The following is an 18,733-nucleotide window of genomic DNA, read 5'->3' on the forward strand; positions in this document are numbered from 1 at the left end:
TTACTTTTTCAAAGAACAGTCCAAAACAAAAACACAAAAAAATGTAATGAGAAAACAGAGAGAGGCATCAAATCATTGCATTTCAGATGCTGAACTGGAGAAGGATCGGCTCTTTACTGAAGAATTCTAATGATCAACTAATCAACTGGCTAATCATTTTCAGCACAACATCTCCCCGTGAAATGAAGTGGATAGAAATATGAGATGAAGTGGATAGAAATATGAGATGTAGTGGATAGAAATATGAGATGTAGTGGATAGAAATATGAGATGTAGTGGATAGAAATATGAGATGAAGTGGATAGAAATATGAGATGTAGTGGATAGAAATATGAGATGTAGTGGATAGAAATATGAGATGTAGTGGATAGAAATATGAGATGTAGTGGATAGAAATATGAGATGAAGTGGATAGAAATATGAGATGAAGTGGATAGAAATATGAGATGTAGTGGATAGAAATATGAGATGTAGTGGATAGAAATATGAGATGAAGTGGATAGAAATATGAGATGAAGTGGATAGAAATATGAGATGTAGTGGATAGAAATATGAGATGAAGTGGATAGAAATATGAGATGAAGTGGATAGAAATATGAGATGAAGTGGATAGAAATATGAGATGTAGTGGATAGAAATATGAGATGAAGTGGATAGAAATATGAGATGAAGTGGATAGAAATATGAGATGTAGTGGATAGAAATATGAGATGAAGTGGATAGAAATATGAGATGTAGTGGATAGAAATATGAGATGAAGTGGATAGAAATATGAGATGAAGTGGATAGAAATATGAGATGTAGTGGATAGAAATATGAGATGAAGTGGATAGAAATATGAGATGAAGTGGATAGAAATGTAACCTTCCTTGCACAAACTGTAGATACTCAAGTTAAGTACAAGTACCTCAGAAGGACTTGGATAAATGCAGGAATTGACTGGCGATAACTTGTTGCACTTTCTACAACAACAGTTTTCAACAAAAGCCATCTTTTACTTAGTTTCCCTTTAAAGCAGCAGGATGGAGTGTGTGTGTGTGTGTGTGTGTGTGTGTGTGTGTGTGTGTGTGTGTGTGTGTGAGTGTGTGTGTGTGTGTGTGTGTGTGTGTGTGTGTGTGTGTGTGTGTGAGTGTGTGTGTGTGTGTGTGTGTGTGTGTGTGGCTCAAGGCCTACAGTAAAGTGAAAAGCACTCTCCGAATGCCCGTAAACAACAGGAAGAAGAGGAAGAGAGAGGGAAAGAAAGCCCAAGGGGAGGAGAGAGAAAGGACATTCATAGTGAAGATTAAAAGGAAAGGAAACAGAGGAGGAGAGATCAAGGGAGGAGAGCAGACGAGACGAAGACGAAATCAAAAGGTGGGAAGTGCAGAGAGGAGGGAAGAGAGGAGAAAATGAGGTCAGAGACGAACAGCGAGAGGAGAAGAAGAATGTCATAACAAGAAAGATGAAAACACAACAGAGATTGAAGAGAGGGGAGACGGGAGACGAAGAGGAGATTGAGGAGAGAGATATTTTGGTCAGAGAGATATCAAGAGGGAGAAAGGAGGAGACGACTGAGGATGAAGAGGATTTAGTGTGGAAAAGAGGAGATGAGGTGGAAGAAAAAAAAGAGTAGGAGAGAAGAAACTAATTGCCTCCTCCTCCTCCTCCTCCTCCTCCTCCTCCTCCTCTCTAAACTGAGGAAGATGAAGTACTCACCTGTGAAATAGACGCTCAGCGACTCCGGCAGACCTGTTAGGGTAAAATAAAGAAAACGAGATCTTTTAGCGCTGTGAGGTGATAAAAGTAAAAACAGAGGATTGAGGCGGAGCTGACAGGAAACATAAAAAGTGAACAGGATGACGCATTAAAGTCAGGAGGCGATGTGGAGGAGTTACTGATGCAAAGCTTTCCCTCTGGAGCTCCACACACTCAGATTAACAGGAACTAAAGTCATCTTTGATCTCGGATTATTGGGTTACGTTTAAATAAACGATTTACTTTGAAAAACAGTTAAATTCTCACTCTTCCTGTTTAAATATTCATCACGTGAGCTGAGGTGATAGTTTGCAGTATATGAGCCAAAGTTGTACGATTAGCGTTGACCTGAAGAAGTTAATCCAAACTTTGGGCTGAGTGTTAAATGATCAAAGCCAGTTTCACGCTGAATTATCATCAAGACAAGAGCTGACTGAAGCCAGAGCCAGACTCAATGCATCACACACATCTGGATAAAACTACACAGATGTTCTCTGATCGTTATCTGTCGTCAATAGTACGCTAGCTAACGTTAGCTTCAAGGGCTACATATTTTATTATTTATATATTTATTGCCTTACATATTCATTTCAGGATATATTTCACAGCCGTATTTATTTATTACTTATTGAATATTGATTCAAACAGCCTCTGGTCTGTGTGTACTTGTGTGTCTCACCGATGAAGGAGTACTGGTAGAGCTCCTGCAGGTGTGACGGGGCCTGCGGTGGTCTGTAGATGAGCTTGCCGTTGTTGACGTCAGCCTGAGTGAAGTGTGTCACCGGAGCGTACGGTCGGTCCAGATGCTCGATGGCACCTGAGGACGAGAGAAAAAGGAAATCAACACTCCAGCAAAACGTTTTTTCTTTCCCGCTTTCACACCAGGAAGCTGTGTGTCACAGTGCCTTGCTCGTGGGCCCTTAAGTGATAATGAATGATGAACAGAGTAGCTCAACACGTTAACCGTGAGTCAGGAATCAAACACCAGCTCAGAAGCTCACTCACTGTGTCTAATTATAAGGCTCCTGCCCCCCTGACACAACTTAGATTTCAATCCTTTTAATCTTTTCCACATTATGAGGGAAAGGCTCAGCGTGTGTGTGTGTGTGTGTGTGTGTGTGTGTGTGTGTGTGTGTGAGGCTGACCTTGTCCCTGCGGTAGCGGTTTGGTGATGTTGTAGATAAGTTTGTCGCTGGGAGTCTCAGAGTCGATGAAGGACAGAGCTGTAGGCGTTATCTCCGTCACCCGATCCTCCAGAGCCTGCACACACACACACACACACACACACACACACACACACACACACACACACACAGACCGATGTACACACACACGCTGAGGTGAGAACAGAGGTAAAACAAGAGCTACTATATCCTCCAACTCTGATGCACCACATGTGATTATAACTGAGGAAGAATTAATAATCAAAATTTGGGAATGTTTAAACACATTGACTTTCCAGATCTGTGTGCTGTCAGAGAGTAGAAGACATCAGCTGTGGTCCAGTATTTAGAGTCCAGATATAAACATGTATGTGTGTCACGTTCCACCAGAGAGACATCAGGAGCTACAAGTCACCAGATGATCAACTCTGTTCTCTGTGTTCATGAACAGAACGTCAGACTCCATGAAGACACTCAGAGCTTTCACTTGATTCTGGTTTAACACACAGTCCAGTGGTAGTCAACACGGTTAACAGCTTGAAGCTGTAGACGCTGCTGGTGTTTCAGTTTCACCAGTGACCGTGTTAACTGGTGACTCAGCAGTTGAACACCAACACAACATGTAGGTGTCCTCGTAAAAGAATTCAACCAGTTTTAAATATCTGTGTTTATTGTCGTAAACAAACATTTACGTAACGAGCAGCCACGAAAGCATTCGGCTGAGAGTCACCAGTTAACACGGTCACTGGTTAAACTGAAACACCTGTTGTTCTGATCCTGTCTGAATCCTTATACACGTCTTTGTGATCCCTCACCGTGACCTGCAGGTCGCAGTCGGGGGCCAGCTGGGGGAATCCTGGGGTCTGAGGCAGGACTCCGATGGTGAAGGTCTGGGCATCGCTCTGTAGGACCGCGGCTGCCTCTGTGGAAACCTGTGGAAACACACACACACACACACACACACACACACACACACACACACACACACACACACACACACACACACACACACACACACACACACACACACACACACTCTTTATAATACAGATTGTAAACTTGTACAACACTCGTCTCCCCTTATCTACTCACTCTAAACTTCTCTTATCTTGAAGTCTGAAGTCTTTATCTGCAGCACACCCTCTAAATAAATGTTTGTGTTTATCCTCAGCTCTCTGGCTTGTGTATTATATATATATATATATATATATATATATATATATACATATATATATATATATATATATATATATATATATATATATATATATATATATATATATATATATATATATATATATATATATATATATATATATATACATATATACATATATATATATATATATATATATATATATATATATATATATATATATATATATATATATATATATATATATACATATATATATATACCGTATATATATATATATATATATATATATTATTTCTGAGTGACAGGCTCTGGAGGACCTCCAGCTGTGAGCTACAACAGATGAAACGTGAGAGAGAACCCGGCATCAGCTGCAGGGACGAAGACGCCGAATCGCTTTCTGCCCATAAATCACAATGGAAACCGCACGAACATCAGTAAAGGAGACGATGAGAGTAAAACTCAGCGAGATGACCTCATTGCCCTGCTGACCATGTTTAAGTGCTGATCTGTGGCCAGTGTTAGGGCAGTTATATCTCTTACTGAAGACAATTACACCCCTGATTACTTTTAAATCACTTTGTTGAATCCATAAAAATTTCTTTCTAAATGTAAAGTGAATAGAAGGGCACAGAGAGAGCCTCAGCGTTCCCTCTGAAGCCCCAGAGCTCTCTCCAATTCATCACTCACTCTTCTGTAGATCCTACCAGACTGAAGACTGCCACCATAATCCCCGTACCCCCCAAAGAAACCCGGCCCACAGATCTCAACCACTGCCGCCCTGCTGCCCTCACATCCATGATAACGAAGCGCGTGGAGAAGCTGCTGCTGAACATCTTCAGTTTCAAATACCTCGGAGCAGACGAGGGACAATATGATTAATATCCTGGATACTATCCTGATAATCATCAAAATATGATTACAACTCTTAAAATGGCACAAAAACATGCTGGAATCATTCAAACATTTTGTGAAGAAACAATTGTTTTTATTGCATCTCAGATTCTTTTCAATAAAAACAAATATATATATATATATATTATATGATATTATATTTATGCTGGGGGCACCTTATGATTTATGATGACCTTATTTAAGATTATTTATATATATATATATATATATATATGATATTACAGTTAATTCACTTTGCAATTACTGTTTACTGTTTTCGGCAAATGCATTTCCATAATCCATCGAGTGCATCAAACAAAAACCGCCTCAAGTGTAAAAACTTTTATTTTTTGCGCAACTGAGAAAGTTATGACAACTTTTTCTAACGCCACACTTTAAAATGAGAATAATAATAAGTCAAAGAAATGCAACAGAAGAAAAAGCTGGTCTTCCATCTTCAGCTTCTCTCCAGCGCTGTGCCTCTGACCTCTGACCCCTGTTCTTCAGCTCGCTCATAATGCAGAAGATGATTTAAAATTAGAATGTAAGATTATGCTAATAATTGAATCGCTGATAGGTGACGGAAAAGCTGGATCAGTTTAATCCTCCTCTGCCTTCCTGACTGGAGAGAAGCTTCTGGAGTGTTTGGCTCTGCTCCTTAAAGTAAACAGTATGTTAACTGTCCCACCGTGTTACTCTGTTTCTCTTCCCCTCCACAACAAGTAGCTTTAACTGCTGTCGTCCCCCTGATGCACACCAGTTCCTTCCTCCTCTTGCTTCCTCCGCTGCTCGTTCCCGTCACTTCTGAGGCGTTTGACGGGACAAAGAAAGTTAGAGAGGTTGTAGTCGGCTCCGTCAGTCACGAGTGATGCAGCGGCCGGCATGAAGCCCGGAGTCAGCGCCACCAATCACAAGCGATGGTGTTAACACGAGAGCCGGCGCGCTGAGTCAGCTGGATTTAATGAAGGCGGTGTCGCAGCAGAAGTAAATTATTGATTATTCAGTCGGCTCCATTCAACGTAAACGACTTGCATTATATGTTACCTCATTTGATTCACAACGAGTCCTACAATGAAACTTTACCAGTTTGTTGCACAGAGCAGCTTTGAACACTGATTCTCTCACACTGATTCTCTCAATTTTAATGAGTTTATTTCACAATGTTTTGGCTCCAGTGGCTTGTGCATACACTTTAAAAGAGGACGGGGCCTTTACAAACTCCAAATCATTATTTATTTATTCATATTTATTCATCAGGGAAAGTGCAAATGAACAGTTTCCAGCTCGATGTCTGAATATACAGTATGTGATGTATCTATGAGCAAATGTGTTGCAAAAACAAAAGGGACATGGGAGGTTTGGTAATACTGCTGTGTTACTAAAGAGAAGAGAAATTCAATACATTTTCTACACATTCAATGCTCAACCTCATTCAGTTTCTGAACTGGCCTTATGCTGCGTATTTTAGATTTTGGGGTGAAATTCCCCCCATTTTTTGGGGCCTTTTGGGGCCATTTCAAGCCTTTCAGAGCTGGCAATAAAAGAACGACAGGAAACAAACGTCCACGTCTAGATTCAAATCGGGAAACAACAAAGTAATTACCTATTCTTTTTAATTCATAGCACAAGTGTTGCATAAGTTCAGTAATATTTCTGAGGCCACATGATACAAACAAGCCAACTGTGAGGACTTTTATTTATTTATTTTGTTTTTAGAAAGGGCAAATTTTCACTTCAGACCAAATTTCAAAGACCCCAGATCCCCATCTGTCTGATTTGAACACGGTTGTGATTTGACATGTTGGTGCGTGAGAAGATGTGCGTGTCGAGTGCTGTGCAGCCCACTTTCTGTTCAGCTGCAGAAGCAGGATGAGTTTCAAATCAATCAGCTCTAACGAGGCGCCGCACACTTCGATAAAAACCATCGGAGGACGAAAACATCACGCTGACAAACCGTCAGCTTTAATCGCCCGACAGCACAAACGCTTCCAGCCGTTGGGTTTGTGGCGGGCTTCCTTTCCTGCTTTTCCTCGCCTGCTTTTTGGACTTCCTGTCAAAATGATGAGACGCCCGAGAATTTTATTTGAATCCGGCACTGTGTAATTGAAACGCATTTGCCCTGATGGATGGATGGAGCCAGAACGTTGTGTGTGGGGACGGAGGAAGGAAGATGATCAGATGTAGCTACAAGCTTCTGGCGGCCTGACGGAGTCGAGGTGAAGCAGAGACGAACGCTGCGTCGGTTTTACTGGGACTGTCTCAGATTTGGGGCCAATTTGCGAGTAATTTGTGGTCATTAGCGCTAATCGAGATAAGTCGCTATGGGTTGATTTTGAGTGAGTCGCACAGGACGGCTGGTGCCAAGCTCTGAACTGAAGGAGAGGAAATGCACAGAGAACACACGTTAAGAAGAGCAGGGAGGGAAATAAGAGAGAGAGGATAAAAACAAAGTGTCGTGTGCAATGATAGAGTGAACTGTGAAGTGGTCGGCGATTAAAACAACTGCTGAGTGAATATATATATAATATATATCATAAAATACTAAGACTGAAGGATATATTTTACAGATAAACAGCACGGTTTTATATAAACAATTTCACGGTTATCAGAAATATAACAGAAGAAACAGAAAGGAGAGATGGAGGAGGAAGAGGAGGAGGAAGAGGAGGAGGAGGGGAGGAATAAATCAGGCCAGAGGGAGACATATCGGAAAGGGAGGGAAGAGGTAAACACATGGGAACACGAGTAAGAGAGTGAACTTCAAAGAACACTCCAGAGAGAGACAAAAAAACAACAAGGACGACGACATGCGTCTCTGTCACCGTCTCCTCCTCTTCTACTTTCGGGGGTGAGACGCTGTTATCGGCCCCCCCGGGGCTTCCTCGTCTCACAGCTAATTTATCTTCTTTCTGAGATTATTTATAGGTACAGTAGTAGTACAACCTTGTGGTGCGTGTATCCCGACAGTGTTTTCCCTCTTAAATACGTTTGATATAATGGTTCACTGTCGGGGGAAACCCATAATTCATATGTTTACTTTTCAGATTCAAAGTAGAAACAAATAACCCTGAACAGGACAGTCAAAGACTCTGCTAAACTTCTACTCCTTTGAAAAGCTTTTGGCTTTTACAGCTAGACGGATTCTACTGAGACACTGGAGGAAAGAGCAGATACCGCCTCACGCAGAACCAGCGACAACGATGACTCCACTGGCTGCGCTGAGCCAACAAGCCGCGTTCCAAATCGCTTTTTACTTTAAGTGCAAACTGCAGCTGCACTTACACAGTATGTGCTGCTGCATGCAGTATGCATCAATTGGGAGTTCGTCATAACATGGCACCTTGAACTTCGACCCTCTTCTTCATGAAAAGGAGTGAAAACCTATACGTGAAGCAGGAAAGCATGCTTTGTGTCTCAGTAAAGCTGAAGCATAACTATCAGACACATGATGTGTGATGGATGTCTGAAACACGTCCGCTGTATGAGAACCAGTGCTGACCTGGAACTGGAAGGAGTCGCTGTCGCTGCCGCCGCCAAAGTGTCGGTACCAGACGGTGCCGTCGTTGACGTCCTGCTGGGTGAAGGAGGTTGTGGGCGTGAAGCCTCGGTCGTCGGTTAGCGAGGGGCGCCAGCCTTCTGCGGGGCCGTCGGCTGGCATGGACACCAGCACCACCTCACCTGAGACGGTTACAGAGGAGGAGATGAACTGCTGTTATACGTCACATAATAATCGTAGTGACCGGAATCACATCCCACCAGAATTCGTTGGAGAGTTCGTACCGTATTTAGGTTGTCCTTCTGAGACCACGATGGTGTAGACGATGTCATCGCTGCTGACTCCCCTGTAGTCGGCCTGCAGGTATTTTTTATCCAGCCGCACCATGCCTCCTTCCTTCACCCAGGTCACCGGCACAGACAGCGTGTGAGGAGAGTCCGCGGCCTGAAACAGACACATTAAAGCTGTTCACCCTCAGAACAGTGAGGTTGGTTTCTGTTTGGATACGGCAAGATCTGCTCAACTTAAAACGACTTTTCCCTTTTTTTAAAACCAACGTCTGTCTGCGAATTTCACCAGAACGCTTTGTCAAGATGGATCCAAGCAGAAAAATAAAATAAATGTTTGTTAGTTTCCCCTGGGAGGAGCTCAACAGATGCCAGGTATTTCATTCAAATATAAAAGCTTTCATGACCTGGACGTTAGTTCGAATCAGCCACAGGTGCCGTCGCATAATCAAGAGTTATTTAAATCACATTTACTCTCTAACGTGGTGAATTAAACAACAGCAGAGTCCTTGCTCCTCAGGTGCAGCCTGATGCCACTTTCACTTTGTTTTTGTCACAGTTTGCGCAGCTTGTTTTTTAATTCCACATCTGTTGTAACCTCAGGATTGTGAGTCCCGGGAGCCCGTCCTAACAGCTGTCAATCAGCCGCAGTGTCACCGGAGCGCCGAGCCCTCGAGTCAGCTCCGCCGATCAGAAGCAGCGTAGCAATCTGTGCTCAGAGCTGTCAGCGAAACTGTGGAATCAGACTTGTTTTCGTGACGCTGTATTGATCCGAGGCAGAGGAACAAGGACCAGGATGAGCTGCAGAGAAAGCTCGCAGCGTGTGGAGGACTCGCTGTCGCTGGAGGACATCTGAGCAGGTAAGATGAAAAACTCTCTCACGCACCGAGACAACCAGCTGCCGCAATAAAAACAGACTTACACACTTATTATGCATCTACAACAACAACCTGATATCTGTTCTGTACACAGAAGCTCCGCAGTTTACAGCTGGACGAAGTTAAAAGATCTACAAGTCATCTAGTTTATATAAAAACATATATTGTGTTGGCAACTCTTGACAGTAAGAATGTCAAATGAAAAACAACGATATTCTTATTTTAAAGTGTGGCCATTTTCACAGGTATTTGTTTCCAGTGTGCTGAACCTACATCTCTGCTTTCCTCAGGAGGTGACACTAAATCAACGTTCCTGGCTAAAGGATGTTAGTATTGCACTAGTATTAACACTTGAACCAAAAAGTGTTGCAGAAATCTATTTTAAAAGGAAAAAACTTTGATACCACTTCCTAAAAAGATACCCTGAGATAGAACATATCTACGGGTATCTTAGACACACAGAACATCAGTTATGAACCATTAATAAGAACAACTTTGGGGGTTGCCATTTTGTAAAACAAATCCCCTCAGCTGGATTTATCCTCCAGCAGGACACTTGTTTATCTTTCTACCTGTTCAATTCATCAAGACGGCCACTCAATGAACTGTCGGATCACTGATATGAAGAGAGAGAAATACTAAAACTGTCTCTTATCGAACTAAACTGCATTCTTCATTACTTTCAGGTGTTATGTTTGGTAAGAATCATCCTGGTTTGGCAAAAAAATGTGCACGTTTGTTATGAGACATAAGTTACGGACGTAAATTAAAATAAGTCAGCGTTGACTTTTGGTTTCACGCTGGACATGCACAGCGGTCTCCTGGGTGAAAGTCCTGTGTTTGGTAGAACCAAAGTTCTCCCTGCACAGACTTTGATTAGAAATGTATTTGTGATATCTCAAAAACAACTGTGATCCAGTTAAAAAATACCCTTAAAACGTCATTTACAATGCAGTTTCTTTGTCATTTTCAGGAGAGCAGGCTGACACAGCACAAACACAGAGTTCCCTGCAGGAGATCAGCGTAATGGCAGAAACACTGTGTCAGTGGGCGATAATAGATTACAAGAGTGTGCACAGGTGTGTGTGACAACGAGAGAGTGTGTGTGTGTGTGTGTGTGTGGCAGTCTGTGTTTGCAGATAACAACCTGCCGACCGGCTGCCTGCCGCTCGGCTGATCCAAATCGCACTATTTCAGCGGAGCAGCAGCAGGCGAAGAACCGCAGACGAGCCGCAGAGGAAACACATAAGTCAGCGTGGCAGGCGTTTAACTCAGAGGACCACATCATCCAGGAGATTATCAGCCTCTCCTGATGAACACCGAGGTCCTTAAAGGACGCTCACACCACAAACAGCACACTCCACAGAATGAAGGAGGTCGGAGGATTTAGAAGTTTGCCGATACTCCTGATTTCCCCAGACCTCTGACTCTTTGTCCTGCAGCTGCTCCCTCGTTTGGTTATTTCTTCTAATTTTCTGTCTTGAATAACACACAAGTCTAATGAGTTGTGGGGTTTTCTTCTCGCCGGAGTGAGATTTCGAGAAGGTCGAATCTCCTTCACTCAGGTGCAAAGAATATTAAATGCTGGTGGAAGTTGATCTGCTGTTTGACCTCTGGGAGAGAGCAAGGAACTGGATTTGTGTGATTTCATATTGACGGTATTGGAACTGGAGAGAAGGGGAATGTCGAGAGACAACTGAGGTGAATTAAACAAATATCAGAGAGGAATTTATGGTGATGAACTCAGAACTCAATGACTCATTGGTCTGAGAGCCGTTGGTTTAAGGCATCTTACTTAGTGCTGCTGCAAAGCTGAGGATATAGAGCTAACGCTACGTCACGTTGCTCATCTTCAACTCCATCAACAACCATCGGACTGGTTCACGTTAAGCAAAACTACAAGCGTCCTTTCCTTCACATAGCAGAGACGAACAACTGACTTGGACTTCTATGACTTGTTTGACACGTGATTTAACTTGAGACTTGAAATGCTGTAAATTCATGAGGTTAAATGGGGTCAGACAGCGACGGGGAGATCTCCTTATGAACCATTTCAATGGTCGACATTCACAAACGTGAAAAACTTGCAATTGGAAACGAACTGGACGTTCTTATGAAGACTTTGTGACTCGAGGTGGACTTGTTTTTAAGGACTTGAGGCCTGTCTTAAGACTTTTATAAGACTTTTAACTTGGGCTTAAAACCAGCTCTTAAAACATTAAACATTACACATTACACCATCTTCTGCTTCTGAACTGGATGAGAGAAGTTAACTTCGCTCGCTCACTAATTCAACCCTGTCTCACAAAAATGAGGTTTCCATAAAACTAAACTGCACTGAAACGTATTTTCTTCCGGATTACGGTTGCAGTTTTAAACTGTTTAAATATGCGGTTAACGTTGCAAATTGAAACAAAACAATAAATGATTACTAAGCAAAAGAACTACTTGGTTAAGTTCATTAAAAAGCTTATTAAAGCTTAAATAAGCTTTATTGGGATGAATGTTCAGGTTACATTATTGCCAAAGCTAAATAACATATTCTTGAAAGTATGAATTATTATTCAAAGGTTATTAAATGGACTTGTTTGTGATGTTATTTACGCTACAAATAAGTACACATTGACCTTTGGCTTCACGCAGGACATGGACAGCGGTCTCCTGGGTGAAAGTCCTGTTAGTTTGACCCATCTAACCCTCTCTACACGAAGACTGAAGAATGATACGTCACAGACAAACATTACCTGCAACAAACTACGTTTCATTCAAAACGTAACTCACAATGTAGTTTAGTTTCATGGGAACGTAATCTTTAGGAGAAAAGGCTGACTGTGTATTAATGATTATGTATAAATCCTTCCTGATGTAACCTCATGCTGCACCAGGATGCTGGTTGGTCACCAAAATCACACAAATGATTTGGTCAGTCATGTCCACAGATTACATTTGCACCCTCAATACAAATATATATTTTATATATTATTTTTAATCACTGTATCTACTAAAGAGTTGGGTTACATATTACATAAGGAGGTGAGGGGCTGTTAGGCCATCAGCCGATGCTGCAAAATATATCATAGAAAATAAACAACTTTTTTTTTTTCTTAGCCGCAGTACTAAATAAAAAATAACAAATGCATGAAAGATGAATAATCCGAGACCTTTAAAGGGCTGTGAGCCAGCGGGCCTGAGAGGGACTGTAAATAGAGCCGGTGCTGGCCAGAGAGAGCTTTTGGCTGCAATCCACAAAAACAGAAATGAATGGCTTTGCCGAGATGGAGTCGGCATCATCCATAAAACATGGGCTGTAGCTGCCGGCCGGGACGGTCATGCTGTTGTAATAACAATGACATTGTCATCTCTCATTCTTCCATAACTCCAGCAGAGGGGGGGAGGTGAACGGGCCGAGCTGATGGACACGTCAAACAGAAAGTCACAGGACGCAGATTGAATCTTTATCGGCAACAAATTCGAATTTAATCTCGACGAGGCGTTGCTGTGTGTGAAATCAGAGCGCGTGCCAAAGCAAACATCGGGGGCTGCGTGACTCCGGCCGCCGGCTTTAACGGAAACAAATCACTGCAATCAGAAGTGTAATCACAGACTCGTTGATGTGGGGTAGCGCTGAAAAGAAAGAAAGAAAACTCAAAACTAATCATGGTATTCCCAAGCAACGGTGAAGGCGAGCGCTCAGTGGGAGTGGAGCTAAACTCGTAGCACTCTGCTTGACAACAAAGCCGCTATTAGACTGACAATATATATATATAAATATATATATATATATATATATATATATAAATATATATATATATATATATATAAATATATATATATATATATAAATATATATATATATATATATATAAATATATATATATATATATATATATATATATATATAAATATATATATATATATATATATATATATATATATATTTATATTTATATATATATACGGTGTGTATATATATATATATATATATCATTTCCTTCCATTTCTGCAGAGGAACAGAAGAGCTCAAGGATTTTTTCCAGAGGCTCACAGTGTTCTCCTTCCAGAGAGTAATTGAAAGCCAAGGGTCCTGCTTCCTACTCAGCCGAGCTGCAGCTCAGCTCCGGGGGCTCAGACTCAGAGAGTCCATCCATCAGAGGGTCATTAAGGGCCTGATTAGTGTCCCGCTTTAGAGCGCCCTAATCCAACTCCCAGGGAATGCTATTGTCCGCGCCACGGCCCGGCATCGACAGGCACCGCTGGGTTTGGAAGGCACAAAGAGCGCCAGAGAAAGCAGCCCGCAATGAAAACTAAAGATTCATTGACTCGGGTTTTGGTAAAGTCGAGGCGGAGCCGATAATCACTCAGGGTTTTATTCTTGAGCTCTGTGGAGGTCCGGGTTCACGGAGTCTCCATTGAGCTTTATGCAGATTGTGCGGGTTTTAGTGCGTTGATCTTAATTCCTGATTCTCTTCCACTTCTCACAGGTTTGAGAGCTGTGAGCTCCCCCCCCCCCCCCCCCCCCCCCCCTCGGCAGGTGGCCTACAGTGTTGCAGCAGCAGGAGGTTTTTCTAACTTCCATTTGAACCTGAGCATCCTGCTGTCGATGACGTCTGATGTTTACCACACACAGCTGCTGTGTGATGCAGTACGGCAGTAAAGAGCACCAGAGAATGAGTGAAGCTTCCTCTGCAGTAGGAGGAGTGCTCTCTTGTAACTTTTCGTAGCAGAATTTGTTTTCCATGAAAATACAACCAGAGAATGTTGGTGTATTGTCCCGGCTGAAGTTATGCAAATCGTCCTCTTTTATCTGCACAGCATGGCAGCAGTGAAACAAAGCCTCGTCTGTTCTTCTTCTTCCTTTCTGTCGTGCTGGGAGAAGACAATATCCCCGCAGTGGCTGGTGCTCCTCTCCCTAAATGTCCTCACTGATTTCTATTCTGTGGTGATGCAGCCGTGCAGATCAAGCTGGAGGCAGCACAGATATATATTGGGGGACACTGCTGGGACGAGTGCAAGAAGATTCTGATATAAATCAAGCGCATTCTCTCAGCCCTCCATCCTGCTCTGTCTAACGCGCCACATAATTCAGCATCAGGACACTATACAGTAAATGGATACTGGTGTGTGTGTGTGTGTGTGTGTGTGTGTGTGTGTGTGTGTGTGTGTGAGTGGGATGATATTGATTTACAGAAGAAGAAAAAGCAGAGGAGTTGAGCCTGAAGCGCAGCATCTGTATGCAGCCAGACAAACAGAGCTGCCCTCCAAAACCTGCAGCAAAAAATATATCACTGGAAAAGAAAAAGTCTCTGCCGCCGGGAACAAAAGTCCAACCGGCGCACAGCGAGGTGGATGTTCAGGATCACGTGAAGGCTTTTCTGTTCCAATGCAATCTAAAACCAAAGCTGGGCGCAGGAACTTCCTCGGACTGCTGAGACAGTTAAAACATTGTTGGAGGAAAGTCTTTGTGAGTCAGATACAGCATGTGTGTGTCTGTGTGTGTGTGTGTGTGTGTGTGTGTGTGTGTGTGTGTGTGTGCGTGCGTGCGTGCGTGCGTGCGTGCGTGCGTGCGTGCGTGCGTGCGTGCGTGCGTGCGTGCGTGCGTGCGTGCGTGTGTGTGTGTGTCCACTTTAGACACGAGAAACCAAATTGAAACTCAGACACAAGTCAGATCGGTTCAAGAAAGAACTACTAGACTTGGATTGACAGTGTAAGATTTGATGAACTTGAGATTTGACTGCTTGGAAAATTGAAGATAAAAAACATTTGAAGGTAAAAAAAATATTCACAAAGCTTATGATTTAAAAACTTGTTATTAATATAACCCGGTTTCTGAAAAACAGTCAACAGAAAACAATGAGTTGACTGTTTTTTAGGCTTTGACTGAACATTATGGGCCCTTTTTATGCAAGTGGACAAAGGCCGTGGAGGTTTACCTTCGGTGGACATCTGGTGGAAAAAGACACCAGAGTAAATACAATTTTCACCAAGTCTGGAGACGCAGGTCCTGCCTTCGTCTCCAGTTCTGTGTGTGTGTGTGTGTGTGTGTGTGTGCTCATGTTTAGTGACTGAGTGAGCTGCCAAATGTATCTCATACCAAACACACACTCCCCCCCCCCCCTCCCCTTCGGTCGCGGCGGCTGCGGCGCTTGTTGTCAGATAATTACGTCCTTGTCATAAAAACGTCACCAGAAGCGATGACAGAGGACGGACACCGGCTGACCGGCTCTTTCTGTTTCAGTATTTAAATATACGAAGGTGAGCTTGTGACTCCAGCAAACTATTTTCAGGGATAAAGGCAACAGAGCACACAGAGAGTAATCACAGTAATGCTGAACGTTGAGGCGATTAAAGGGGTTTACAGGACTACAGTGGATGTCAACGTCACTCAGCTGTGTAGCAAAACAACAGGAATATTTTACGAGATCCAATATTTATAAGTAACACTTTAAAAAAAATTGCTTTTCAGCTGAGACACAAATGCAGTCGCCTTGAATCTGATCACTTGTAAGTGTCTCCATTAAACATCCTTCTCCTCCTAACTTCTGAACTGTAAACTTGTGGAGGAAATAAAGTTCTCGAGTGTCAGTTTTAAAACCGATTATAACAAAAAAAAAGTATTTTCATTTGGATTTAAAGCTTCCACACATAAAAGTTTCTCCTGCTGCCAGAGAGCAGCTCAGAATACATTGAGATGCAAAAAGAAAGCCTCATTATGCCGTCCCTAAAAAACATTTACAATTCATAGCAAAGCTGTGGAACGTAATGAATGCAGGTGCTGGAGATATCCAGCATGAAGCAGATTTGTCACTTATTGTCGTCTCACCTTTGTGAGATTGTTAAATTCACTTTTGCTCAATCCACCACGATGATCCTGTATGAGCTACAGTCTGGAAACTACAGCTGGTGAAGCTTTGAGGTGCAACACACTAGCTTGGCTCAGTGGTGTAACCTCCAGGAAAGAACTTCCTCCAGTATTAATAGAGGATCGATGCAGGTCTCTCTCCTCTGCAGAGATGTTTGAGCTGAGCCAGAGAGCAGCAGGACTCTAAATTAAACATGCTATCTAAACATCATGAATACCATCGACCCCCCCGTCTGTCCTCCCTACCTTCTGATTGATGTGGACCTGGAGGAGAATGTTCCTGTAGCTGTGGCCATCGTTGACCTGCAGCACCGTCCCGTCCTCCGTCCCCTCCGAGCCGTCGTGGACGTACCGGATCCGTTCCCGCGACAGCTCCTCCAGCTTGAATCGGCCGATGGCCCGGTCGCTGTTGAGACGTGTCAGCCGGCCGTGGCGGGGCGGTTGCAGGACCATGACCAGGACGTCGGCCGGGTTGTCGGGGTCGTCCACCTGCAGGACCGACTTGGTGATGGTGGCCACGGCGCCGCGGCCCTCCACGGGGAGAGGAGCGAGAGTCACGACCCTCGGAGGCTGAAATAGAGAGAGTGAGATCGTGCTTTTGGTTTATAATCTGAAAGACGAGACAAAGTCACAAACACAAACAACACTTTGTTTTAACAGTAAAGAGCAAAGTTTCAGCATCAGCGTGAACATTTTAAAGGATGGCTGAGAGAACAAGAGGAGAATTTCTCCCAAATTGATTAAGATAAGATGATGAGTTTTCTCCCCGGGGGAGATGAAGAGGATGAAGGGCAGCCTGATTAAGCTGCACTCAGCCGTACCTGAAGGAAAGCTTCACCTCACAAAGTCAGTTCAGGAGCACCGGGGAGAGCTGGAGGCCTCCTGTAGTGAGCAAGGGTACGACTTTACCCAGAGCTCAGTATGTGTCCGTTTGTACCATGAAGTGTGTGTGTGTGAAGGATTAGACGTGTACTCATTGTTAAAAAGAGATTGAGATCTATTAAGTTATATTTTTGATATAATTAAAACTCAGTCCCACTGAGAATCAACACCAACGCTGCACATCTATGTAGCTTTAGCCTCAGTTAGCTCGTTGCTTTTGCTCTACAGCTACACAGAATGTACAGTTGACTCACTCGGGTTCTTATTAACCAACAATTTAATGCTGTAATCAGCAGACTTTTCAGTGGCCAAGCTCTGATAAACCCACCAGACGACAGCAGGACAGAGTCAGCGACAGTCTGTGAAGACGGTGGAAGAATCGGAAGCTACAGAGACAGATTTGTCAGGAGTTGGTGGAGACCAAACAAACCAAACAAGAGGTGAAAGAACAGTGAGTATTGGATTAACATTCATCAGGTCAGACGTAAACAGACGCCGTCTGTAGGAACTTTCAACCAACGCACATCCGCACAAGTACAGACACTACCTGAATACAAGTTCAAACAATGTAACGAGTATTGATCTAATGTGAACGGTACTTTTTATTTTTTGCACAGTTTTGGGGAAATTAAAATAAAAGAATAAAGTCCACATAGAGACATGGTCAAGGTGTAAAAAGGAGGCCGCTGCTCATGTGTGAAGCCAGAGGTCAATGTTGACTTATTTGTAACTTAACACAAACCCAAAATGTAGTTTAGTTGTCTGAACACTGCAGTGGCTTGTGCAGGCGCACTGATCGCTGGTGCTGCTGAAGGGAACACGAATGAAAAAATCACTAAAGAACTTTCTGTAAGATATCATATGAACCGTTGAGGATACTTTGCTCACGCATACATGACCATGTTAATCAGTCAATAAAGGATTGTACTGAGGATAGAAATGCATTTGCATCTTCTGTGTGTCTGACACAGAACACAACAAAGAAAGATTAAAAATATATATATATACCAAAAATAACGAGACTGACGCAGTTCATTTCAACCTGACTCTCTGCCAGAAGTTGTCAGCGGGCCAGCCTGGCAGCGTCGGCGGCGCCGGTAGACGCCGCTCCGCCGTGGCCCTAAATCAAACCCGCCGGCAGGCCGGGGAGCTCCGAGCCGCTCAGAGGGGCTCGGGTCCAATTCGTTGCACTCAACGGCTGCTGGCGGAGCTCCAGCTCTTTTCTGCCATTACAGCAGCAGCTTAAGCAAAGAGAGGGGGTATCAAACAAGCTGGCGCCAGAGAGAGAAATGTGGGAAGTCACACACACACACACACACACACACACACACACACACACACACACACACACACACACACACACACACACACACACACACACACA

The 18,733-nt window shown here is 43.2% G+C and overlaps 1 protein-coding gene across 1 annotated transcript in view; it reads right to left on the reverse strand.

Annotated features, from left to right (window-relative positions):
• fras1 (Fraser extracellular matrix complex subunit 1) overlaps positions 1 to 18,733 on the reverse strand; it is a 173,068-nt gene that overhangs the window by 41,343 nt on the left and 112,992 nt on the right. The window contains exons 30-36 of the mRNA XM_076105022.1: positions 16,714 to 17,037; positions 8,728 to 8,887; positions 8,447 to 8,625; positions 3,713 to 3,829; positions 2,880 to 2,994; positions 2,414 to 2,551; positions 1,696 to 1,728 (exon numbers count right to left, since the gene is read on the reverse strand). Coding sequence (XP_075961137.1) covers positions 1,696 to 1,728; positions 2,414 to 2,551; positions 2,880 to 2,994; positions 3,713 to 3,829; positions 8,447 to 8,625; positions 8,728 to 8,887; positions 16,714 to 17,037 — 1,066 coding nt within the window. The remainder of the gene's footprint in view (positions 1 to 1,695; positions 1,729 to 2,413; positions 2,552 to 2,879; positions 2,995 to 3,712; positions 3,830 to 8,446; positions 8,626 to 8,727; positions 8,888 to 16,713; positions 17,038 to 18,733) is intronic.

This window comes from Anarhichas minor, unplaced genomic scaffold (genome assembly GCF_050575085.1).
Source record: "Anarhichas minor isolate MPS153535 unplaced genomic scaffold, ASM5057508v1 ptg000030l, whole genome shotgun sequence".
NCBI lineage: Eukaryota > Metazoa > Chordata > Actinopteri > Perciformes > Anarhichadidae > Anarhichas > Anarhichas minor.